General features: G+C 41.4%; 1 protein-coding gene across 1 annotated transcript; it reads left to right on the forward strand.

The window, feature by feature from the left end:
- The first annotated feature begins 1,846 nt into the window (after positions 1-1,846).
- On the forward strand, positions 1,847-24,539 carry SLC35B3 (solute carrier family 35 member B3). Its single transcript, XM_081014936.1, has 10 exons — positions 1,847-1,988; positions 7,172-7,427; positions 9,273-9,394; positions 10,476-10,630; positions 12,243-12,350; positions 16,949-17,046; positions 17,832-17,924; positions 18,394-18,505; positions 21,785-21,854; positions 23,447-24,539. The coding sequence occupies exons 2-10, from the start codon at positions 7,227-7,229 to the stop codon at positions 23,595-23,597; spliced, it is 1,110 nt and encodes a 369-aa protein (XP_080871062.1). The 5' UTR covers positions 1,847-1,988; positions 7,172-7,226; the 3' UTR covers positions 23,598-24,539.
- Positions 24,540-27,193: the final 2,654 nt, after the last annotated feature.

A 27,193-nucleotide genomic window follows, 5' to 3' on the forward strand; every position in this document is an offset into this window, starting at 1 on the left:
AAAGTTATTTCTTCTTTCTCTTCCAAGTATGCCATCAATTCCACTAACTCCCAGCCCATTCAATGCTATGCCATTTTCAAGCTGCACATAACTTTGAATTTGCAGCATAGAATCACAGAATTACAGAATTGTAGAGTTGGAAGGGACCCTGAGAGTCATCTAGTCCATCCCTCTGCAATGCAGGAATCTCAACATACGGTCCCCTGCCCAAATTGAAACCATACTGCACCCCAGAGCTGTGGGATGCAGGGGACATAATTGGAATAATTGTACAACAGGACTTATTTCTTAATGCATACGCTTGCCCTGTAAGATGGCGCTTCAAATTCAGTGTAATGGTTTCTCCAGTTGTTAATCAGGGTTGCACAGTGATTGAACAAATCATATAAATTCACTTATTTGGCTCCGTTTGTGGAATGCTCTCCAGAGGGAGGTTTACCTGGCGCCATCATTATACACCTTTAGGTCCCAGGTGACCTTCAACCAGGCCTTTGACCAATTGACATCTGTTGCCCTTTTAAATATGCTGTGGGAGGGAGGGGACTATAGGTTTGGCTTTGTTTTTATTATGTATTTTGTGCTTTTTACGGTGTAATTGTATGCTGCAAACTGCCCTGAGATCCACCAATGAAGGGTGGCCTGCAAATTTAATAAATAAAACGAATAATAATAAACAATGATTTGTCCAGAATGACAAGTGACCTGGATGAAAAGTTCAAAAGTACGAATGATATAAAACCACCGACTGCCCCTTACTTTATCCAGAATGGCAAGTGACCTGAAAGGCATCCCAGGAGAAAGAAATGAGCCCGGGTTAAACAAGACTTACTCCCAGGTCAGGAGGCACAGGAGCCAGGGTTGGGCAACCTGCATAGGTGGAAAGCTATTCTGAAAAGTTTCTTCTGTGATGTGCAATGCATTTCAGTCCCAGCAGCAACCAACACAAACCATTTAGCCCCAGGGACATTAATAATAATAATAATAATAATAGAATCCTAGAGTTGGAAGGGACCACAAGGACCATCTAGTCCAATCCTCTGCAATGAAGGAAAATTTTGCCCAATTTGGGGCTTAAATTATGAGTCTCATACTCTACCAACTGAGCTAGGCTGAATTGTTGTTGTTGTTGTTGTTTATACCTCGCCCATGTGGCTGGGTTTCCCTAGCCACTCTGGGCAGTTTACAACACATAAAAAATCGTAAAAACTTTTTTTTTTGTTAGCCCCAAAAATGGAAAACAAGCTGACAGAAAATGCAACTTAAGCTTGCAGACTTACCATATAGAATAAGAAAACAATAAGAACATACATTCAGAGAAGAAATAATTGTGTACACCTGAAAACGTTGGCAGCATTAAGCTAAATCCAAGTGTAAATTAGTTTTGATGGATACAGTAATGGAATATTGAATGGTTTGGTTTTTGTACAGTATGCAGGGATTTATGATATGCAAAAAGAACCATGGAAAGAGAAGGGAAATCACTGATAATTTAAGGATGTTAAAATGAGCATTTTAAAATGTAAAACAGAAAATTTAATAAAAATTATTTTTATGCATGTGTGTTTGTGTGTAGTAAAATATGAGGCATTAAAAAATTGAAGAAGAAGCCTAGACAACAAGGTGGTGGAGAAAGATGAGGGGAAGCATGCCCAGAGCATGCTTGGATCCCTGGAAAGATCTCTAGCTCGATGCGCGCTGCAGGGTCGACGTGGCTCGCGCCTGCCCCGCCCGCACAAGGCAGAGGCAGCGCCAGCGCCGCCAGCTCCCGCTTTGAAAGGCCGCTTCCAAGCCGCGGCGAGCGGCGCCAGGCGGAGCCGCAAGAGCGCCGAGCAACCAACCCGACGCTCGATGAGCTCGGCGCTCCCCGCCATTTTGGCCGCTTGAGGGGGAGCGGCGGCGGCGGCGGCGGGGGCCGGAGCGACGGTGTCCGGCTGCTTGCGCTCCTCTTCCCCGCCGCGGCCCCATCCAGCCCGCCTCTGCGGGTTCAGGTACTGGCATGGGCGCGGGGGGAGGAGGCGGCGGCGTGGGGGGGAGGGAGGAAGGGCCGCTTCCGGGAGGGCATCTCCCGAAGTTGGGCGGGGAAGGGAAGGCTGAGCCACGCCTGGCTGGGGGGGGGGCGGGTGGTCCGCGGCTGTTTCTTCTTGCGGCTTCCTCCACCCTCGGCTGCCCTACAATCACAGAAGGGACCTCCAAGGGTCATCTAGTCCAACCCCCCTGCGATCCTTCCCACCGCCGACCCTGGGTGGCCTCGAGCCACCAACCTTCTGCTTTAATAGCCAGAGGCTTTCCTCCCTTTCCACACCTTTTATTTGCAAACAACATTTGTTTTTAACCATTTTAAAACATTGCATTTTTAGGCTTCAGCTCTGAAAGAAACAGAAGCGATTTCTCTCTTTATTTAAAAAGTGTGAATCGCGTTTATTTTGTTTGCTTGAAGGTGTAAAAGGATTTAGCATTGCATTTTCAGGCTTATGCTCCGAAGGAAACGGAAACAAAACGGGTCTTGCTTTGGCGCGGCTCCTCTCCCTCCCTGCAGTCCTGTTTCCCATGGAGAGATTTGGAAAGGGGGAGAAGGGCAGGAAGGGTGGGTGGCTTCAGTCTGGAGATGGTTTCGCCAGCTGCTACCTCTGTGAACCTTCCCTTTCGGACTTAAAGGGAGGTTGGCTGATCAGGAATTCTAGGTTAGTGTTGGGGTTAGGAAAGTAGAATCATAAAATTGTTGAGTTGGAAGGGATCCCTAGGGTCATCTAGTCCAACCCCCAGGTGTGCTCAAGCTATCAACCTGGCAAACAGGTGCACTGACCCATAAGTAGCTTACGCTCAGAGTAACTTGCGCAAAATGGCTTTGGGCTGCCCCTTCTATTGGGAAGAGTTGAGGAAGCTGCTTTCAGTTGCCTTAATGAAAAGGTAGCAAACTGGTTTGTGATTTGTTGTTGTGTTCTTACTGTCTGAGTGGGAAAGTGATGGTCATGATCATCATCATCATTATTATTATTATTATTGCCTTGGCACCAAAATAACTTGGCTGGCTGTGCAAGGTTGGCCGTGGAGACACCATTTGCCGCTTTGCCTCAGGCAGCAAAATGTCTTGGGCCAGTTCTGCAGCCACTTCTGAAACCAGGGTGCATATTGCCTTCTATGCAATACTTAACATTTCCTGTTTCATAATTTCATGACAGAAATTCATTCCCTTCCCAAAGCTGGTGCAAGGAGAGGAAACTGGAAAGCGCATAAAAGATGGTGTTTTTCTCCTGTGGATTGAGAAGACCAAGAGCACCACCCCTTGCCTGTCTGCATGGCAGCGGCAAGGCAAACCAACTAGTTTTTTTAAAATTTTGTGAGGGGTGGAGAGACCGTTGGGCGGCTCTGTCCTCCACCTGTCTGGCACATGGCAGCAATGTCCTCTCTGCAAAAGTGGAGTGGGTTCCTGGGCTCCATCCTTCAGCCACCCATTCAGGTGTGCCTTTTTTATTTCTGAAAGGGTTGGGGGAGAATGGGACTTTCATTCCCTCACCCTTGCTGTATGGCAGCTGCAGGAGGCAAGGCCAGATGTCAAAGGAGAAGTGGGCTAGTCAGAGTGGATTGGGGTGGTGCGGTGGGCAGGAGAGCAGCAGGTAGCACCAATAAGCTTCTCTTTCTTTGAAAAGATGGGATGCAAAGCAGCGGCAGATACACTTACAAGTCACTGTTGTTGCGTAACTGGGTTTGCACCACCGCCAGCTGATTCTGAATGGGCCACACACATTTTGCGGGTTGAAGAAGTGGGGAGGAAAACAACCTGTTTCCTTCCAGTTATTTTCCTGCCTCCTTCCACCCATACATTTGCCCTGAAATTTCTACCTGAAATCACAGTGCCAAAGCAAGATTGGAGCAAAAAAGGGGGGGGAGGGGGGATGCGGAGATAAGAGGAAAGCAGTTTGCTCCTTTGCAAAGTGTGTGTGACCCACCATATTAGTGTTGGAGGAATGAAATGCCTCTGATCTCCCTGGGACACCCCCCCCCCCGCATTCACATGAAGTCATGGTTTTGCATTGCATGACCTGTGAACCAGTCCATTGTGCCTTTTAACAACACTGTAACAGAATGAAATATGCCCACTGCTACATATTATTGTTGGGAAAAGGCACATTCTTTTTGGCTGTTAAAGCAAGGAATTGTGTTGTGGTTGATGTGTTTGGCAATCCTAGAGCCATTTCTGCCTCGCCACAGTATAGCCACACCAGATTGAGACATTCCTGTAACAATGGAAGGACAATAAGAACTATGTGTGTATAAAACTCTTAATTTGATGGTGGAGGATATTTTGGTGAAAACATTCGTTCCAAATTACCTTTAATTGAACATGCATATTCAAGATTTGCTTGCAGCTCAATCCTAGACACTAAGAAATGACCTGCGAGATTGAGTTCTATGAGAATTACTTTCAAATAAGTAAGAATTGTAGCCCAGTATTGATTTCTTTGCCCTTCTGCACTTTACACCACCCATTTGTACTTACATTTACATTCTTACCAACGACTGTTATATGTATATGGGAAAACATTGGGACAATAAGTTTTATGTTGCCACTGAGCTGCATGCCTCTCTGTTTTCTTTAGAATGTTTTTTTTTTAAAATCAAAACATTTTCTTGCCACTTTTCTGGGCAAATGCCCATCCAAAACAGCTTACGACAAAAGCAACAAAAGACAAAAAGAAACAATATTTTAAAAAAACCTGCTGAAATTGTATCTCTGTTTAAACATGTTTCACCTGTTGCTGAGAGACAGAACACAGAGTATACAAAGAGCTAGCATCCTCTTCATAGAATCTTAAAATTGTAAAGTTGGAAGGGACCCCCTTCAGTGCAGGAATCTCAGTTAAAGCATCCATGACATATGGCCATCCAACCTCTGCTTAAAAATCTCCAGCAAAAGAGAGTACACCAACTGCCGAAGAAGTCCATTCCACTGTCAAACAGCTCTTACTGTCTTCTTGATGTTTAGTCAGAATCTCCTTTTTTGTAACTTGAATCCATTGGTTTGGGTCCTACCCTCTGGAGCAGGAGAAAACAAGTTTGATCCACCTTCCATGACGGCCCTTTAGATATCTGATGCAGCAGCAGCAAAAAAAGCTAATGCTATTCTAGGCTGCATCAACAGAACTATAGCGTCCAGATAAAGGGAAGCAACAGCGCCACTCTATTCTGCCATGGTCAGACCACATCTGGAATACTGTGTCCAATTCTGGACACCACAATTTTAAGAAGGACGTTGACAAGTTGGAATGTGTGTGACCAAGGAGGGTGACCGAGACGTGTTGTCAACAGGTGGTGCAGAGTTTGTGCAGAGTCCCTGCCACAGAAGTGATTTGTGGTCAACTCTCACAGGGAAAAGTGTTCATTCCTATGCCAGACACCTTTTCCATAATAAATTAGTTGACCCTTCTCGGGCAAGGGTCATCGGTCAGTGGTAGAGCACCTGCTTTGCTTGCAAAAGGGCCCAGATTACATTTCTAGATAGGACTGGAAGAGAACCCTTTCTGAAACCCTGAAAACCTGCTGCCAGTGTAGACATTGCCAAGCTAGATGTACCAACGGTCTGACTCAATGTAAGGCAACTTCGTATGTTCCTATCACACACATCTCCAAACATGTATTCTCTACTTTTTATAAAAAATATGTGATCAGACTTGGAAGATTTTTAACCCTCCATCCAAGATGACAGGTATTCTGATTTTTTCAATCTGAAGCTATGCCCAGTTTGGCACATACAGAGAATTTATCCGTTTTTGAAGAGCTGCTAGCCAGACTTCAGTAAGCATGCTTGTGACAAGGACAAAGGAGACAAGTGAAAAAAGATTTGGGGGGGAGAGTAAATGTGTTGATACACTTTCTATTAAGATGTGTGCTCATTTCAAGAGATCCATTATTTAATCATCAATGGCAGCTGTCAGTTTAACACATCCACAAATGAAAAGGTCGGTGTTCCTTGTTTTTGAAAGAGCAGCTGAGGATTTGTTTGGCAACTTGTGATCTTAACTCTGGAAAAAAGAAAGGAAGAAAGCATGTGGAAGAATAAGTAGAGCGGTAATGCATTCAGTTTGTAAGCGTTGTGATGTCAACACACGCTGAAGACTCACACAAGCTTTGTGCAGTAGCAATCTCCACTTGGATCCATTTTATTGGGGGAAGGCTCTCTCAGGTGGAGAAACACTTACCACAAAGTAAAGAACTATAAAGGGGATACTTGCATAGATAATCCCCAAATGCATAAAGTTGCATTTTACTAGTATATCCAGGCAAATGAAAATTAATTACTAACTCCTAGCTAAGCTGCTGATAAGAACTTTTAGAGAGCACTGACTGAACAGTATGTTTAGCCTGAAGGTGCAAAACAGAAAAAAAACTTGTCGTGTAACACAGTTAGCAATTACTGTATTAAGTGTTTTGAAGCAGTGTATGACTGACAAATCCAGCTAGGCATTCTGTTTAATAAATACATTTTTATTGCATATATAGTTCCTTACTTTCTAACCTGTTTCTTTTACTCAAAACACCTTGCAAGAAAGGTAGCATACAACAATGTTTAAATTCTCATTGTTTATCCTGTACTCACAGATGGGAATATGCACATCGTTTTAGTTTCACAAATTAAGATTGCCGTTTTATAGTAGCAGAGCAGGAAACTGTCTCTATCCAGCATCTATGGAGGCACATGGGATGCCCCTGCTGCAAGTGTATTTAACAGAAAGATGGCTGATGCAGCAAAAATGATAACTGATCTTAAATCCACCCCCACCTTTTTAGTGAATGCAAGGTGGGTGTGCTTCAATTTCAAGAAGAGGGAAGTGTGCTGGTTTCACATTTGTTGAAGCTTGATTTTTAAGCAGCTGTGTCGAGTTTAGCCAACAAAATTGGGAATTGTCAAATTTCTTATCTATAGTCAGTCTTATGTTAATTCTGCTGCCTCTGTAGAATCAGGATCAGAGATTTTAGTCATATAGAAAGTATGGTGCATGCTTGTCTACTTGGTTGGCATGGTGGTTTCCATAATAATGGAATTTTAAAAATCCTTCTACAAGGATATCAAGAAGATTGATTCAATTAAAATTAAAATTGTGCTTGGAATATGGGACTGTCGTGGTTTTCATTTGAATGCTGTCTTGATTCAGTCTAAACTTCTTTCTTCCAGCTTTCAAACAAACATCAAAGATTTCATCGCCACCGAATGCAGCAAGCTAGGAATCATGGATCTGAAATTCAATTCCTCTCGGAAGTATGTTTCTATCAGCGTACCTTCAAAGTCCCAAGCTATGTCGCCACACATCAAATCAGTAGATGATGTAGTTGTCCTTGGCATTAATCTCAGCAAATTTAACAAGGCTACCCAGTTTTTCATTTGCGTTTCTGGAGTCTTTCTGTTTTATCTTATTTATGGATATCTGCAGGTAAGTGTTGTAATTCACTGCTTGTGGTAACGTTTGTGTTTCCTTCTTCAGAATAATGTATTACTCAATAAAATTCTATTGTAATCCGTAGTGGCTTGATGCAGATATGAGGGCTTATTTTCTACTGTTACTTAATTTATTACCTGTCCGTCACCCAAAGGTTTCATGATAGGCCACAGCAGTTTGGAAATGCAATTATCGAAAACAGCTTAAAACAAATTACAGCCACAAGAATAGGGTGGGTCCTAAAAATGTCGAAGTGTCAGTTGTCAAAGTCCAGGGTGAAAAGGTGTGTCTTCATCATACAACAGAAAGCATATAAACAATATAGTGGAGATGCCACACGCAACACCTCTTCGGGGAGGCAGTTCCACAATTTAAGCGCTGTCGGTGAGAATGTCCTCTCCCACACTACCATTATCCTGAATGTCTTGAGGGCAGTAGAACCACGAGATGTCTTCCATCTCGCCAGACCCAGATCTTAGCTGCAGCTGGCAAGACACAACTTGGGACCTGTTGTCCTGTCTTCACATACACAGTGATGGGGTCTGAACTGGCTGTGAGTAACAAGAATTAGATTTGGGAATCTTGGTGTATGGAATGGAAACATCAGATTGGTGTGCAGCTTCAGTAAAATCTCCCAAGGCCATGTCTGAGATTATTAGAGAAAGAGAAACACCAGTAAAATGTGCCCATAGCAGATTGATATGAATAACACACTGAATAATGTGTACGGTTCTGGTTGCCACATCTCTAAAAAAATATACCATCGGCTGGAAAAGGTGCAGCAAAGAGTAATGAAAATAATAATAATAATAATAATAATAATTTATTACTTTTACCTCACCCATTTAACTGGGTTGCCCCTGCCACTCTGGGCAGCTTCCAACAGAATATAAAAGAACACACGAGACCTAAGACATTAAAAGCTTCCTGCCTTCAAAGGTCATATAATTGGTTTTTGATATCTGATGCGAGGGCATTCCACAGGGCGGGCGCCACTACTAAGAAGGCCTTCAGATGGCCTTACCATCTTAGTAAAGTTTAAAATGATTTAATGCTTTGTAGTTGAGGGGGGAAATATGACTAGGGGATGGAGGGCATGATAGGAGTTTATAATGTTATGAATGGTGTAGAGGAAGGACAAAGAAAATTCTCTTATAACACTAGAAATTGGGATCACCCAAGGAAACAGGTTGATAAGAGTCAGGATGGACTAAACAAAGAACACAATGCATAAATCATACAGGGAATTCTCTACAGCAATGATAGCAATGGCCAATAACTTAGAAGTCCAGAGACATAAATGGCTACATGATAGCCAAATGGAAGCTCCATGTTAGGAAGCAGTCTGAATCTAGATGCTGAGGAGCAAAGTGTTGAGAGTGGGCCTTATTTGTCTCATCAGTCTTAGAAATGGAAGGCAGGCCTAGATGGACTCATCAAGTAGGGTTTTTCTTATGTACTTATGTGATGCTGGAGTCTTGCACAAGAGGTGAGTAGATGAAGGGGACGTTTCTCTGAATTTAAAGCCCACCCAATGTGCCAACAAAATAGGATATCTAATGCTGGTGCTTGCTTTTCACACTGATGTTCAAAAACAAAGTACATGAATTAAAAACAAGTCAGAAAGAGTATTCAAATTAATACCAAGTCTTAACTTGACAGGATGGTTAGCCAGATTCATTAAGCTAATGATAATTCTGTTCAATATTTTTAAGTTGGGAGGCAAAAAAATGTTAAAGCAAATTTCTGAGTAAGTCTAATTTTAAAAGTTAAAAATATACAACATGGTCACATAGGCAATGTTTTAAATATAATGTTTCTCTGTTTTCCCTCTTCCAGGAACTGATATTTTCAGTGGAAGGTTTTAAACCCTTTGGGTGGTATCTTACATTAGTGCAATTTGGGTTTTATTCCATTTTTGGACTCATAGAACTACAGCTTATTCAGGACAAAAGGAGACGGTATGATATTATCTATATAGTCTTACTTTTTCAGATTATTATGTGGGTTAAATTTGATTAACTATTTAACCAGAAATTTGTGAAGTTGAATTGGGGCAGGAATCAGTCAAATATTATTTCTAAACATTTTGTCTGATTTAGTGAGATTCCATGACAATGCCCATGGTGTTGACTTGTGGAGCTGTCAGCCCAATGAAAAATGAGCATTGAATTTCTCTCCCTCCCCTCTTAATGTGGGGAGGTGCTTTAAGATCACTTAATTGGCACAAATTTTAAAATTAATAAAAACATAGCAACAGATGCATACATTTCTCGTTTATTTTATACTGAAAAAGAGAATCATTTTTCTTTGTGGCTTTTATAATCTGTTCACATCACATGCTAGATGTCAGCTGATTCCCGAGTTTCTGAAATATTTGAGTCGTGTTACAATGGAAACTCCTGCACAAAGGCTAGGATCCAACGGACTGTATGGGGAGCTTCCATGCATGAAGCAGACCTTACTGATCATAGATCTCCCATCCAGTAACTTCTAAGAAGTTACTCCTGAAATCTGGAAGACCTGTAAGAGCAGCCTTCCAGTTCAATCCAAAGGCCGCTCATAAAAGAATGTGGGCTGTTCATATCCCAACTCTTCTTTGGGCATTAAATTTTTTTTCTAGGGCTGTATAATATACAGAGTTCAGGGGTTTGAGGTTTTATATTATCTGAACCTACAGGAAAGTCAATATTCTCAGGACAGTTATTTTGGATTAATCCCACTGATTGGTACAGAATATGTTGTATTCTGCATGTCTGTGTAGGGCAATGAATGAAAGGCATGAAATATCATGCTTTTATATCTTCCGTTGTAAAACAGAATAAATCGCCAACATAGTGGCAGTAAATGATAATACAGTAGTTAAGTTTTCTGATTTATTATATCTAATTAAATAAAAAATAAATTCAGATTTCAGCACTATTTTGAATTCCATTAAAAGTCACCAGTTTGATTAATAATCTTTACTTGCCACAATATTAAAGCCTCTCTTTTAGTGTTGACATTTGCTCCCCAATACAGAGCTTCATTTATATTTTCCAGGATCCCAGGCAAAACCTACATGATAATAGCTTTTCTAACAGTGGGGACAATGGGTTTATCAAATACCTCCTTAGGATATCTGAATTATCCTACACAAGTAATCTTCAAGTGCTGTAAACTGATCCCAGTTATGATAGGAGGAGTCTTTATACAAGGTATGCCTTATTCTTGCTATTGAATGCTATTCATTTCAGAAAATAAACTTGTAAAGACCCAGCAGTGGTTTATTCCCTAAACCCTCTCTATCCATTGCCTCCCTATAGAGGTCTTAAGTTACTTTGAAATCCTGGATTGATTTTGAATTTGAGTCAGTAACCAAAATGAATCAAAACAAAACTGCAAAGGAGGCCTAGAAGCAGCTTGTAGGATGGAGAATCTTAGAATGTGATTGGGAAAGTATTTTTTATGCATTCCTGATTTAGACTGTCCAAAATGTAAATAGCTGGTAATTGAGGCAGAATTATTATCTGAACTTGCATTGAGTGTCTCTTGAGACCTATAGTCTTCCATTACTCTCTCTCTCTCTCTCTCTCTCTCACACACACACACACACCCCGTAGTTAACACTGCAGGGTTGAGTCTTGCTTTTGGGGAGGCTAGTGGTGGTGGCTTCACTTTGAAAAAGTTTGACATTTCTTGCCTGAGCCTAGAATAATTTATCTACTAACTCCATTCATGAAATCTCTAAGGTGCTACTGCTTTCATTTGATGGAGAGTGGCTCACTTATATGGGTTATTTTTACTCTATGAGAAACCTAGGAAAACCGCCTTTGGAATTGGCATTCTGCTGCTTTCAGTGTAGCAGGATAGTTTTTTTTAAACAGCTAAGAACAGTTGTAATAATTGTTGGTTTACTTAATGATAATGAAGTTTGATTTCAGAGATTGATTTCAGACTTGAAATCCTCTTTACCTGTTAAACTAAACATTCTAGGCTCAACACTTCTTAATACCTTTGAAGCGTCTAGAATGGGAGGTGAAACATACCGCCTGCAAAATTCCAGTATCCACATGCCCCAAAATTTTAGACATTGTTACAAAACTATATGTTAGAAATTTTCAAGTCTGGCAGAAAATGTATCTGTAGGCCACCTATTGTGATACTAGGTGTCAGGATATTGCCACCGAGGGCTGGTTCATATGTTCCTCCAGTGGCATGGTTGCTGCCTCTGCATTGCTACGTCACACAACAGTCCAGCAAATGTACGTACCACGGAGACAAAGGATGCTTCTCATGCCAGTACAGTTGCACCTTGGAAGTCGAATGGAATCTGTTCCAGAAATCCGTTCAACTTCCAGAACGTTTGGAAACCAAAGCGTGGCTTCTGATTGGCTGCAGGAAGCTCCTGCAGCCAATCGGAAGCCCCGTTGGACGTTCAGATTCCAAAAGAAGGTTTGAAAACCGGAACAATCACTTCCGGGTTTGCAGCGTTTGGGAGCCAAAACGTCTGTGTTCCAGGGCGTTCGGGATCCAAGGTGTGACTGTACTCTGGGCTCCCAGGGAGGGGGTGCACTGACACAGAGTGTAACTCTATCCATGGCTTCCATTGGATCTTTTTATTATATATGTTACTGCACTAGTGTGGAAAAAGGCTACACTCAAGCAGCAACAAGGTTGATAATGAGATTTAGGATTTGGCCCCAAGAACTTGAGTTAGGCGGTGAATTGAATATTTATTTACTTGCTGTGTACTCAGTACCAAATGAACTGAAGAATTAAATCTTCTATCATTGCATGGTGTCAACTTCTCCGTTTTTTCCTGCACAGGAAAACGTTACAATATTGCGGACGTTTCTGCTGCAGTGTGTATGAGCTTGGGCTTAATATGGTTTACTCTAGCTGACAGCACCATTGCACCGAATTTTGACTTAACAGGTAAAATCTTTAATGAAGATTTGTCCTCTGATAGGAATTGATGTGTTTTTGGAGAAGAAAACTGGCGTATCTCCAGCTGAGCCAGGCTGGGGGACGTCCGCTGGCATAGGCCAGCTGAGCTGGGAACCTGCTTGGCTGAGCTGGAGATCTGCCATGTCCTAACTCTCTCATCCCAGTGGATCTAGGATTATGGATCTAGGATTAGGACTGTGCCCTAAGAGCCACTGAGAAAATTTCTGTAGAGCTTTTTGGTCCAGTATATCTGAAGGAGCATCTCCACCCCCATCGTTCTACCCGGACACTGAGGTCCAGCGCTGAGGGCCTTCTGACGGTTCCCTCACTGCGAGAAGCCAGGTTACAGGGAACCAGGCAGAGGGCCTTCTGGGTGGTGGCACCCGCCCTGTGGAATGCCCTCCCACCAGATGTCAAAGAGAACAACAGCTACCAGACTTTTAGACAACATCTGAAGGCAGTCCTGTTTAGGGAAGCTTTTAATGTTTAAGGCATTACTGTATTTTAATATTTGGTTGGAAGCCGCCCAGAGTGGCTAGGGAAGCGCAGCCAGATGGGCGGGGTATAAATAATTATTATTGTTATTATTATTATGAAGGAGAAATTCCTTGTTGGTTTTACCAAAGAATAAGAAAGAGCTATTTTCATAATGGTTGAAGAAGTCTGGTTTGGAACCCATTCCCCTGAAGTAATACCAGCCAGCCATATACCCCTTTGCATTCTGCTCGCAATATAACAGAATGCGGTACTTTTCCATATTGCATCCTAGCTTTATTTTTTAATTAAAATTTCAATTTTAAATTAGACTTTTCCTGATTATTCAATACTTCACTTGCAGTCAGCCTGGGAATATACTTTCGCATGCAATTTTCTATGTGGAAAATAAAAATTAAAAAGACAGGAAAATGAGTTCTGCAAAGCAGAACCCTTTGCTGAATAGCAGTCGAACTCCACGACCTTTACAAGATGCATACTTAATGAAGCAGGAGACTATGCACTTTGAGGGCAAAGCTGATCCCATATGTCTGTTTCAAAAAAAAAAAAAAAAAAAGTAAAGCCATCGCTTTCCTTCAATGCTTAATATTACCGCTGGTTTCTACATGTGTGTATTTGCTGTACAAAAAAAGAGATGGTGTTTAGGACTCTGAGTAATTATAAACAGGTTTTTACTTTACTCCCAGAATTTGGGCATGTAATGCAACAGGCTTGTATATTTCTACTTTTATCAGTATTGTTATTATTTTCTTAAGAGAAATGAATTGTCAACCCATTAGGAGATGGAAGGAGGAACATATAACCCGTGGATCCGTACAATAAAGTAGCCTGAACGTGTAGGGATGGTGCCAGGTGTCCTCCCTTTTCTCTGAGGTTTTTGCTTTAACCCCCAGTCTTTATGCACAGCTGCAATGAAGTTTATGTAAACTGCATTTGCTCATATTTCTTATGTTGACCTTGCCTTCCCCCTTCATCTGTTTTGCCACTGTCCAAATTTAAATTCCCTTGAGATAGGGAGTTGGTTTTCTTTCTTCGCTTGTGCTTTAAAGTATTGTGTACATGGATGGTAGGGTGTAGAACATGGGTAGGTATACTAAGTCCCGGAGGCTGGATCTGGCCCAATCGCCTTCTAAATCTGGCCTGTGGATGGTCTGGGAATCAGCGTGTTTTTACATGAGTAGAATGTGTCCTTTTATTTAAAATGCATCTCTGGGTTATTTGTGGGGCCTGCCTGGTGTTTTTACATGAGTAGAATGTGTGCTTTTATTTAAAATAAGAAAAATCCTTCCAGTAGCACCTTTAAGACCAACTAAGTTAGTTCTTGGTATGAGCTTTCGTGTGCAAGCACACTTCTTCAGATACACTGAAACAGAAGTTGCCAGATCCTTCTATATAGTGAGAAGGTGGGGAGGGGTATTACTCAGAAGGGTGGTGGGAATGGGAGATTGGCAGATAGCTGAGATGAGCCTGCTGACGACTCTTAACGACTGTAATAGGTCTTACAGGAAAAGGCAAGGGGTGAGAAGGTGAGAAATGGCTTAGTCATGTATAATGGGATAAGAATCCAATGTCTTTGTTCAAACCAGGTCTCTCCATGGTTTTAAGTTTGGTAATGAGTTGCAATTCAGCAGCTTCTCTTTCCAGTCTATTTCTGAAATTCCTTTGTAGTAAAACAGCTACTTTGAGATCTTGTATAGAATGTCCTGGGAGATTGAAGTGTTCTCCTACTGGTTTCTCTGTTTTGTGATTCTTGATGTCAGATTTATGTCCATTTATTCTTTGGCGTAAGGTTTGGCCTGTTTGTCCAATATAGAGAGCTGAAGGACACTGTTGGCATTTGATGCCATACACAATGTTAGATGATGAGCAATTGAATAGTCCCGAGATGGTATGTGTGATGTTGTTGCTTTTATTTAAAATGCATCTCTGGGTTATTTGTGGGGCATAGGAATTTGCTCATTTTTTTTCAAAATATAGGCCGGCCCCCCACAAGGTCTGAGGGACAGTGGTCTGGTCCCCTGCTGAGAAAGTTTGCTGACCCCTGGTGTAGAACAAATAACGTTTACACTACAGCAGGAAATTCAGTCTGCCAATTCAGATGTCACAGTAAAACCAGGGTTGGGCAACCACCAGTCTGTGGGCCAAATATGACCCACCAGATCATTCCCCCTAAATGGCACCTTACCTTCCCCCCTCCCTGGTGTCATATGTGGGGCAGGTAGAGTGGGAGCTGATTCAGCTACTTGACCAAGTTCCTCGGCTGATAGGTGGCGAGTTCAAGCCTGCTTGGTTTGGCTGCAGAAGTTATCCACTGGGAACCTGTGCATGCAGCTGATCCCCACAGAAAGCAGGCTTTAATTCCCTCCCTCTCAGCTGATGGGCGATGGAGTTTAAGCCTGCTGATCGGCAGCACTTTGAAACACTGTGCAAACCTTCTGTAGTGCCGTGAAGTCACTATTTTCCTGCAACCCCATGGACCACCTTTAACAGGTTTGTGGGATAACTCACCTGATGTCATTATGATGGGTGGAGATGCCCACTTGTCAAAATTTGGTAGCAAAGTGGGGGAATATGAATAACCTAAAGGTTATCCACCCTTGCACTGACTTATAGTTTAGCATGATATGAACAAATCAGAACAAGCCTTGAGGTTAAACTCTGCCCTTTGTCCCTCCTCCACAAGGAATTCAGAACTGTTCAATTTTGTTTCTGCTTAACTGTGGCTTATTGCATTGTCAACGGTGGCTAATGTTAACATCACAAGTCAACATCAAACCTAAGCAAACGCTTCAAAACTCTTCCTTGTAATTGTGTGAGCAAGGAGCACAGAATGCAGTTTGATCTCATCACTACGCTATGGTTTTGTTGACATCCCAGTACGGCCGTTGTGTTCAAATTTGCCTTGGGTCCTGCTAAAAAATTATGTGTCTCGAGCAAAATGTTGTGCTGTCACTGTGCTGAAATAAAGTTTTCATAAGTCAGTCACAATGTCAAGTTCTTAACTTGCCTTGCAGTGCATGCAGCCCTATTCCTGGTCACTAAATAATATTAGATTTCCTTTCACTAGTTTATAATCAAATTGTTGTGGAAGCATTTACACTCAAGCTTGTATTATTCTTAGCTGAAGCATTTTTTGAGTTGCATAATTTAATCAAAATTCTTTAAACATTCACATTGTCAAGGGCAAATCTATTTACATGTGACAGCTTTTGCCCAAGGAGACAAAACTGAGCTTTGAGGTTAAACGGAACTTGTAATTTTTGCTGATACAAATGTTAGAAACATAAAAACTGAGTGAATTTAAAGTATTGGCTGTGTGAACAGTATCACCCATATTGTGTCCATCAAAGACTGGAAAATTAGATTTAAGGCTCTTTTAATAGTATTGAAGAACATGGTAAGCGATGTTGTGTAAAAATGGGGAAATACAATAAGCCTAAATATGCAGCAATACAGATTCTGTTAATTTTATTAATTAATTGATTTGATTGATTTAAAATATTTAAATGTTGTTGCACGTCAAGCAGTTGTTGCTTTCTTTGCTATCTGGAAAGAATATATATTGCAAAGTATATCCCTCTAAATGTTTGTCTTCCCTTCTGCTTTCCCCCCCCCTCAAAATGGAGAATATGGTTGCTTTTGTGTTGTTCTTTGTATCATATGTAAAAAGCAGGTCTTACACAGATTTTAATAGTGCAGAGAATAAGAGAATGTATAACCCTTGTTTTCTAAACTCCAATCAGGAGTGCCAAATTGGCCCCATGGCCCTGGCACAGAATTTTGTGGGTGCTCGGCCCCTTCATGGGGAACTTTGTGGGCGCTCAGGCACCCAGGGCCCCAGGAGGTTGGCACCTATGACTCCAATAGGTCTACATCAGAAGAACCATGGGCAATATTTATATGTGGCATCCCACTTGCACAAATGAGACAATTCCAGTTTTGGTGAGGAGGAGAGAGAGTTTGATCTGGCAGGCAAAAACGCTTGCACTGACAGAACAATTGCCTTAGTGCAACACTGAATTCTATCCATAATGTTAGAGTATGTGCCTATTGCTTTATTTTATGTTATGTCCTTTTCTGATTCCTTAAAGGTGTGGTCCTTATATCCCTTGCCCTCTGTGCAGACGCCGTTATAGGAAACGTTCAGGAAAAGGCTATGAAGTTGCACAATGGCTCCAACTCTGAAATGGTAAATGTTCCCCTTCTATAATTTCATTCAGTTATGGGAGCTGTGGGGTGGAGTTCTGTTCTATTTCTGTCTACTATTTTAAGTCGGTCAGCCATGATTAAAAAATGTGCATTGCACTGAACACATAGGTGATCTGAAAACATCACAAAAACATCGAGGAATGGGGTAGGGCAGGGGTGGAACAGAGTGTTTTCGGGCTTTGTTAACGGTGTTTCAAATATACGTGATTTCACTTTAGAGTGCGGTGCCTCAGAACATAACCCCCACATAAATGGAGGGTTGCCTGTACAGGAATAGTCCTGTCTGGTTGTTGCCAATAGTAAACATTTGTTGCTCTGGCCTAAGTTAATGGCAAGAGAAATTGTGAATTTAAAAATAAGAGACCGGAGCGCAACTTCAGACAGAGTTTTATTAAAAATTAAAAGATTTGTCTTCACAGCCAGCAACTACTGCTGTGTAAATTTGGTAAGGCCAATGCACGCAATTGCCATTTAATTCATGATAACTGTAACTATCACTCAGAACATGACTGTATAAAATGGCAGATCTGTTAACCAGAGAATCACCTTGTAAGTGTATATCAATTGCCAGTTGAGGCGTGTTTATCAAGCAAGTCACTCAGAAGCTAATATCTGAGGTTATTGCCTGTATTATACTTGAAAAACGTAACTTTCAAAAGAGATTACATTCTTCCAGCAAAGAGATGTGCTAATAGAGCGCACAATATATATGGCGTTTTAAAAATACCACAAGATTAAAATAATTTGTTTTTGTAACTATTCCAGGTTTTGTATTCCTATTCAATAGGTTTCCTGTATATTTTATTGGGACTGACATGCACTAGTGGCTTAACCCCTGCAGTAACATTTTGCTCAAAGGTAAATAATTTTTTTCCATTTAAAAAGTGTTATTTCCCCCCCATTCATGTGCTGTTAGATTATTTTTGACCAAATCACATTACTAGGCTTTGCATTCCTGCTTGAACATTTTTTTTATAATGCTTTGATGATTTTCACTGCACTTGATACTTTTCTTATGAGTTGGTGGTTTATAAATACTGCAAGAAAGAAAGGTGCATTAAAGTTGATTCTGTGATCCACTGACTTGGGTATTTGTACCCAGCCTCATCAGAAATTACTTTTATTCTTCAAAAAGTCCAGGAGTAATTTTTTTATCATTTCATTATGACTTTTCTCAATTTTCCAATAAGAATAAATAAAATCCTGACTGATTTAAGATTTAGTTACTTTGGTTTGGGCAGTTGATTAAAGGCATTTGTTTCATTTTGCGGTACCTCGGGGTTGTTTTGCATCTTCCTCCGTTTAATATTTTGTCTTGTTCCTGCAGCACCCAGTTCAAACATACGGCTACGCATTCTTGTTCTCCTTGACTGGCTATTTTGGAATCTCTTTTGTCCTAGCCCTGATTAAAATCTTTGGAGCTCTTTTAGCTGTGACAGGTACAGTTCATTTTTTTTACTTTGTTTTTTAATATAAGAATTGAATAAAAAATCCTGATTTGGGATAAAGCTTGTACATTATTCTTGCTCCGTCTCCTGTTCTTTTGTTCTGTGAATGGTTTAATGGGTTCATGTGGTGAGGGTAGATACGTACCGCTTTTTTTGTTTTGATCCAATGCTTTCACCTACAAGACTGCTTGCGCAAATACATAGATCATTGCAGCAGAAGTAAATGTCACCTTCCACACATTTGCAATTCAAAAATGCACGGCAGATATGTATTAAATGGAAAAGAAATGTGTATAAAAGCAAATGAGGTAGAGAAAAAGAAATGATTAAATTATAACATCTCTAAGCTCCTTGACTGTAAATTGGGGAGGGGGGGGAGTGTCTTTCATTTTTCCTTACTTCAACAGGATTCCAATTATATACGAATAAGAATTCTGTCAATTCAGTAGCATTAAAGCATTACATTCACTGCTCAGTTATACAGGCATGACAAATATGTTCTCCGAATCAATACTGAAAATAATTTGGTGGTGGGTGGGACCAAATATTAACCTTAGAAAGGGGGTGGGGTGAGAAGCTCTAGAAGGATCCTAGACCCATCTATCAAGCAGATAAAAGTCTTGGTTTGGTTAAAAAAAGGGAGGGGGATAAGATATTAAGCTTTATCTTTTTCTCTCTAAACCTTAATAAAATTTATTTTAGAAAAATGCATCAAACAGATTTCTGGGGCTAGTCTTTGTATATTAAAAGCACATGTTGCCTTACTTTAAATCCACATCCAAGAATTTTCCCTGACAGCATTGTAGGCTTGGAAAGAATGATCAAGTGACCCACATTGGACCAGATTGCACTGGTGAGGAGATGGGTCTTTTGGCCTTGTACCCTATAGTCCAGCGGGCAGGGGGATGTTTCCACTTGCCTGGAAACATTTCCAGGCATGCTTAGGTCCAGAGGCAAGGAGTCTGTGTCTGCACTAGGACAGAGAAGGTGAAAAGGATTATTTACCCCCCTACTCCAAGATGTTGGGCTCCAAGCCCCCATCAGCCCCCGCTGGCATGGCCAGTGGTCAGGGCTCATGGGTGGTGAGGTCCAGACACATCGTGAAGAGCCACAGGATCTCTAATTTCTGCACTAGGGTCTTGGTCCTAAGCCTGGAAGCAGCTGTATATGCAAACCCATTTAGAGAGGAGTGTGTCAGCAAGGATAGAAAGGGTTGCCATCTGCCTGGTTGTTTCTGAAGGCTGTTGCGGTCACTTTGACTGGTGCCAGCACCAAGCATGCTGCAGTATAGTTGTTTAAATGGCACACAGGCCAGTGCTGCATATTACTTTTCCATTTGTCCAGCAGAGGATGCAGTTTTGGCAGCTATACAAGTCTCCACTTTTATACCACAGCAGCTAAAGTGTGGGATTAGGCTGCCCAATTGTCAGCCTTCATTGAGCCCTGCCATTAGGTAAATGCAGTTAAGAGACCTGGAAAAACAATGCTTTTTTATTTTTAAAAATTGCATAAATAGGAGGAACAGTCTCCTCCTCCCCAATTAAAGTCAGGTTCGCCTTTTCATTCTAGCAACAAACACCTGAATAACCTTGGACAAATCGCTTCACCTTCTCATGCCTCCATTTTTCATTTTTTATAAAATGGGAATAAAATATTTAACACATCCATAAAGAAGTGCTTTGGCTATCCATTGAAGAAGAAGGGGGGGAAAGTTCTGTGTTACTGCTGCGTATTATTTCATTGCAGGGGATTGTGGCAGAATGAGACAGATATACGGTATGGTGAAAGGCTGATAAGACGCCCTATAAAAAAGGCTTCATAACTACAAAATCTTCTGCTCAAGCTGAAGACTGACAGGCAGCCTGAGCAACATAATTTGCTGACCTTGTTGTGCCTGCAGGGGAATTCCAGCATGCACAGTCATAGACCCTGTGAAGTCTGCTTGGGTGTATAGATGCCTAAAGGTGCTGTGAACGAGGAGCTTACCATGGGCTGGAGCTGTAGTAACCAGCCAGCAATGCTGCAAGATTTATTAGAGCAACCGATCCAGTTGATAGATTGATCATCTGCCTTTTTCCCAGTTAATCAGTTGAATCGGTTAGACAGTAGGTGCCATTTTGAGATACTGAAGGAAGGAAGAGACTTGCAGTTTACAGTGGTACCTCGGGTTAAGTACTTAATTCATTCCGGAGGTCCATACTTAACCTGAAACTGTTCTTAACCTGAAGCACCACTTTGGCTAATGGGGCCTCCTGCTGCCGCCGCGCTGCCAGAGCACGATTTCTGTTCTCATCCTGAAGCAAAGTTCTTAACCTGAAGCACTATTTCTGGGTTAGCGGAGTCTGTAACCTGAAGCATATGTAACCCGAGGTACCACTGTATTATAGAACCAAACCTTACCACTCACAGTTAGGCAAACTACCTTTAATGCAATTTTTTAAAAAAACAACAACAACCCCTATTGCAGTTATGAATCATGATCAAAACAAGCATAAAGCATAACTGGAAACCTCACCAATGACAATGTACTCTTGTCAATTAAAATTGGTTCCCCATTGATTAAGCAACTAAACCTTTTGCTGACTGATCCACAAATTTAAAGCCCGTGTTATGTAGTTAGACACAAGAGATCCCATGCAATGATTTTGGTCTCTCTAGTTCCTTTTCTTCACCACCTCTGGGCGACCATGTATCCCAAAAATTTGGGACCCCTTTAGAAGCACCTTCAAGCATTGCACATCATCATGCCAGCTGAGAGAGCCTGCCATGAGAGCTTTCTTCCAGCATTGGATCAAAGCTCTAGATCAAGCAGATTTTTTGTGTGTCTCTTTTTTAAGAAAAGGGTTATGGTTTTTATATTGTGACTGCAGCCTGGTGAATGTTGATAAAGTTATTATTGGAATAACTTTACCTTGATGCTTTGCCGTTACATAGACCGCACACTGTGGCAGATGTAAAGCAGCACCCATGTGGCCACCAGCCCTCTAAATCCAGAGAAGATTAGTAAAAAATCAGATGTGAAAACAGTAGAATAAGTTGGTGATACCTAACTTAAATGCCATTCATTCTGATGGAGCTGAAGTGCAGCTAACTTTCTCTGTATTGGGGGCCATGATGTCAGTCTATTGCAAGTAAATGCAAGCTGCAGTAAGGCATGAGGTTGTAATTACCGCATTTGCCATCCTTTGCATGATGCTTCTGTTCTGGTGCATTGAAACTGTATTTTAGTTGGGATGGAACTAATGTTTTAATGGACTTGTTTTCCTTCAGTCACAACAGGAAGAAAAGCAATGACAATTGTACTTTCTTTTCTGTTTTTTGCAAAGCCATTTACATTCCAGTAAGTATCCATCTACACGTATTGACTTTAATTAATACACCTAATGTATGTAATGTTGTGATTTAAATGTAATCACCGAACGCATCCTATTAAAATTTTTTGATAATTTATGGCCCACCTGCAGGGATTTTTTTATTTATTAATTATTTTCCACTTGTATCCCACCTTTCCTCCATGGAGCCCAAGGCAGCCTAGATGACTCTCCCATTCTCCATATTGTCCTCACAACGATGTTGAGGGTTAGTGACTGGCCCAAGGTCACTGAACTTCCGGGTCAAGTGGGGATTTGAACTCTGGTCTCCCAAGTCCTAATCCTGCATTCTAACCACTACACCCCATAAGCAAGCCTATGCTTTGCTACACCCACAGTGGGATTTCTGTTTTTGTTCCGTCCTTGACTCGTGTGGGGTGCATGAGCTTAAGACATGAAGAACAGAAGCAAGAACAGAACTAAGGGGCACTTGGATAAATTAATTTTACATGACTATAAATGGGAGGTTGTTACATTGTTTGGCAGAAACCCCAAAATGATATGCCATCACAAACGTAAACGGACTTTTAAAATGAATTAAGGCCCCACCCAAAGAAGATGTGTGCTTTGTTATGTGTTCAGGAGCCAGCGTGGTGTAGTGGTTAAGAGCGGTGGACTCGTAATCTGGTGAACCGGGTTCGATTCCCCACTCCTCCACATGCAGCTGCTGGGTGACCTTGGGCCAGTCACACTTCTCTGAAGTCTCTCAGCCCCACTTACCTCACAGAGTGTTTGTTGTGGGGGAGGGAGGGAAAGGAGTTTGTTAGCCGCTTTGAGACTCCTTAAGTGAAAGGCGGCGTATCAAATCTTCTTCTTTTCCTAATCAGTCTTCACCGGGGTTGATAATGTTTGCCCACCTCTCCACCAGGTACGATAGGGGGGGCACTCAGTTGCTCTCCATACAGAGATGGAGCTGAAGAGCCCTCCCCCCCCTCATAGAGAGCCGCCTCTTTTTTGTGTGTGTGGCATCCTTCCTTCCAAGACCCATACACAGAAGCTGGGATGCTCAGAAGGCAGGCAGTGCTTATTGTCACTGACAATAAACCTTTATAGGTATAGCAGCGAAGTGTGCACCCAATTTTTAGAGCAAAAACAAGTCCTAACTCTCACAAAATTTGGAAAACGCACATTTTGTAATAGCAGTGAACTGACGTGTGAAATAAATGGAAACCTTGGTTTCGGAGAGAATACAAATCGAACTTGCTATATGGAAATTAGAAGATGCATTATAAATCTTAGAATCATAGGTTGGAAGGGACCACAAGAGTCATCTGGTCCAACCCCTTGCAATGCAGGAATATTTTGCCCAACATGTGGCTTGAACCCACAGCCCTGACATTAAGAGTCTCAGCTCTACCGACTTCAGCTACCGAGGCAGATGAATACTTACAGAAGCTAATTTTTTTGGTCTACCATAATCCTCCACCCCTTTACAAATTCAATTTTAAATTCTGGGACTACTGCTTTGCTTCCTACAAGACCCTTGCCATACATACATACATACATACATACATACATACAGTTGCTAATGTGTTTCTCCACCCCTCTTTCTCCATTTTAGGTACGTGTGGTCAGGCTTGTTGGTTGTCCTTGGTATATTCCTCAATGTTTACAGCAAGAACATGGATAAACTCAGACTCCCTTCAGTGCGCAGTCTCTGGAATAAATGTACCGAAGAAAAACAGACAAGGACGTTGTCTCAAACGGTGTAGACAGTGGCTTGCGCCGTGTGTTGCGCTGGACTGTTTGTTTCTGTTACTCCATTGCAATAGTCTCCAGCTGACTCGTTTTCCAAAGGGAATGACACTAAAACCAAAGGAGTCAAAGGCATTTCGTCAACTTGCAGATGGCGAACATCAGCGTCTCTGTGAAAACCCTCTCTTGGAAGCTCTCGGGTCTCATCCTGTGTGGGGGCCCGGTCTGGATAATGGCATTTGACGATGGGCTCTGAGGGACAGTGGTTCTTGTGTGAGCTGTTGAAATCTTCACTCCAAATAGGGCACATAGGAGAGGGCGTGTGTGATTAATTTGGGCATTTTAATTGCTGCTGCTCTTGAAATCAAGTGGGTCTTTGTGTTTTATTGTTGGGATCAGTTTATTTAAATGTAACGCTGTTTTGAAACAAGATAGAAACTAATCAGAACCTGATTGACTAAACTGAAAGGTTAAGCCGACGAGGTTTTAATTATTATGCCATAACTTTTTTATTTTTGATTTTTTTAAAGAAAAAAGTCTTAAAGCTTCTATTCCCATTGTTTTTGGTATTGAAGGTTTTCTTCTGAAGGAAAAAGCAAAATGAAATTCTCTTCAAGTGGATGGCTTTGAGACACGTTTAAAGGAACCAGCCTCCTGTCTATGCATTTTCTCTCTCTCATTGATTCGTACGGAATGATCCTTCACATTAAAGTATCAAGAAGGTCTTAATGCACCGGACAACGCATTTCCTTGCTACCTCTCCATATTGTAATGAAATGAGTGGGACCTAGGAAAGTAGCTAAAAGAGTGGAGGATGGATTACTTTGATTATTGCATATTGTAATTAGCTTAGAAATGGGCTCATTCAGTGGAGCGCTTTCTATACTGTGCACTTTAACAAATTCTGTGCCATGAAAAGCTGAATTCCGCAACGTGAATAAATTCTGCACATGTGTGTATTTGCTTGTTTTACATTCTTCCTTTTGCTTCTGCAAATCATGGGGAACTATAGTTCTGTAGAATGTTCGTGCCAAACTTTTACCTGTTACTTAGCTTTCCCTTTTAACTTCTTAACACATTTAAGCCTATATATAGACTTAGGAGCTAGAAGTTTCTTTTAAAGAAATATGAAAATTCTCAGGGTGCTGAATGCTGCACATAATCCCGGTTTTCACTTCCTTGGGTTGCAACTGAAAAATATAGGCAATCCTGACATTGGTTTATAATCTCATGAGCTGTTACAGTCACTTCTGTACTGTATACAGATATTCAAAACAGGTATGGTTTTGTCTTTTACCAGATTCTTTTCTTCTTAGCTTATGCCAGAGATGAGGAACCTATGGCTTTCCAGTTGTTCAACTACAGATCACATAAACCCTCACCATTAGCCATGCTGGTAGGGGCTGATGGGATATGGAGGCCAGAAAAACTGGAAAGCCACAGATTCTCCAACTCCAAAAGGAGAAGATGACATTTTGTGTCTGCATGAAGCCATGTGAAGCTATTTACATAGATGTGCATTCGTATTGAGGTTAACCATCGAGGTTAACCATTAACCATCTTGAGAGTTGTTTTAAACTCTTAGAGAGAAGTGGGAGACTCTGAAACCTGAAGAACTCAACTGGAGGTGTGTGCAAACTAACAAAAGGTTTTACAAGGCACCCCCAACAACTCCACAAAAGAGGAACAAAATAGAAACAGATGTATTCAGAGCAGACCCTAGAAAAGGTAGACATTTGAAGTATGATGTACCAAAACAAGCACATATATTGTAACCTTTTATTGATCTGTCTCCTGCCTTCAAAAGGGATTGATATGTATGCATTTGCAAAGTGAAACAGCCAGAAATCTCTAAATATACACAGATAAGAACTACTCGCCACTGTGCATTCTCTACAGTACTTCTCATTATGTAGGGCTTAGACCTTTAGCCTCAGCTGTCACTGAATGGCCTACTTTTTTACATATAAAAATGTAAGATATTCATTCCAGAATTGTAATTCCCAACACACGTAGACTTGTAGTAGCAGAGAGCCAGGAATGACTGCAGTTCACTGGGGTGCCTACATACAGTGGACAATACATGCTGAATATTGAATGTGTGATATAACCATCACTATTTTCTTTACCTAGAAAAAGGGGGGTGGGAATCATCTTTAAAATGGCAAATAAGACTAGGTCCTTGTGAAGAAGATTCAGACTGCTACATTAAAACACTCTCTTTATTCCATCCCTTAGTTGCTGCCTTACCATGTCCAAGGACAAATAGGGAAAGCTTGTCCCTGAAATAATGTAGGTAATGGATGGGCTGCCAGTCCTTCCTGCTGTGGCAATTTTGAGAGGATGATGTGTTATACAGCACCTTATTTGCTGTTGTGATGAGCTTTAGACGTCTCCCATTATTTATTGCACAAGACAGAGGAAATAGTAGAGGTCACGCAAATTAGATGAAGGGGCAAATGGGAGAAGAGAGAGACGAAGAATATCAGGTATTTTCAATAACGGGCTAAAAAGCGAGGGGAAAGAAATGGTAATAGATTACCATTGCACCACTATCTCTTAAAAGTTCTTTTTTAAGATGAGAAGGATCCTTAATTATCTTTCCTGCAGCAGATACCCTGCCCACCTGCCAAGGTGTGCTTTTTAGAATTTTGAACAGAGGAACTGGTGAAACGGAAGTTTGAACCCAATCAATGTAACTTTTTAAAATAAAGAGTAAGGAAATAGACTGTTTGCTGGTGGGGGAGACAGGAGACGCTTCCTTTTTGTTTTTATATGGAGTAGATGGTATGAAGTCCATCGTTCTCTGACAGTTTATTTACCTGTATCCAGGTCCAGCTGGGCAACATAGTCTGGGCTGATGTCTTACAAGTGTGAGTGGTCCACTGTAAATCTATTGTTCATTGTTCATCTATTATCATCTATTGTTCATCTATTAACACAGACCTTTCCTAATGATGCTTTTTACTGTAACCATCTCAAATAGCAGCCAAACAGAGTGTGTACAGTTAAGAAGTCTCAAAAAAAACCGCAAGTGATGGACACACATGCAGAGAAACAGCCCAGTTAATCTTGCTATAGATGGAATTTAACTCCTGGAATAACTATATATACAAGTATAGCTCGAATTGCTAAGTGTTTGCCACTGGATTCTTCCTCACTCCCCCCCCCCCCCATCACAAGTCACTAATACTTTGTGAATTGTTCAGCTGTGAATCAGTTTTGGGTCTGCAGCAATTGAAGTAAGAGAGCCTTCTGCTCAACTACTTGTTACACTGATTACTAGACCCTTCGGCCATTCCATGGTGGGCTGGATTCCTTGTGGTAGTTCTGTGGCAAGGGTAGCCAACATGTATTTGTGGACTAGAGGTATCATCCGCTCCAGCCAGCATGGCCTATCTTGGATGATGGCAGATACAGTCCATAGTTTTAGGAGAGTACAGCATTGGCTACCCCTGTTCTGTGGAACTGAGCCCATACTGTGCAAAGGAGCAGCTGCTGAGCATTGAATTCAGCCCCCTCATTGTTTTTATGATGTTTGAAATAAAATAAAAATATCACACTCATCTGTGAGGGGAGACAGTTTTCCAAATGTTTGAAATCCAGTTTCTAT

Source organism: Podarcis pityusensis (assembly GCF_964106645.2).
Source record: "Podarcis pityusensis genome assembly, chromosome: 7".
Classification (NCBI taxonomy): Eukaryota; Metazoa; Chordata; class Lepidosauria; order Squamata; family Lacertidae; genus Podarcis; species Podarcis pityusensis.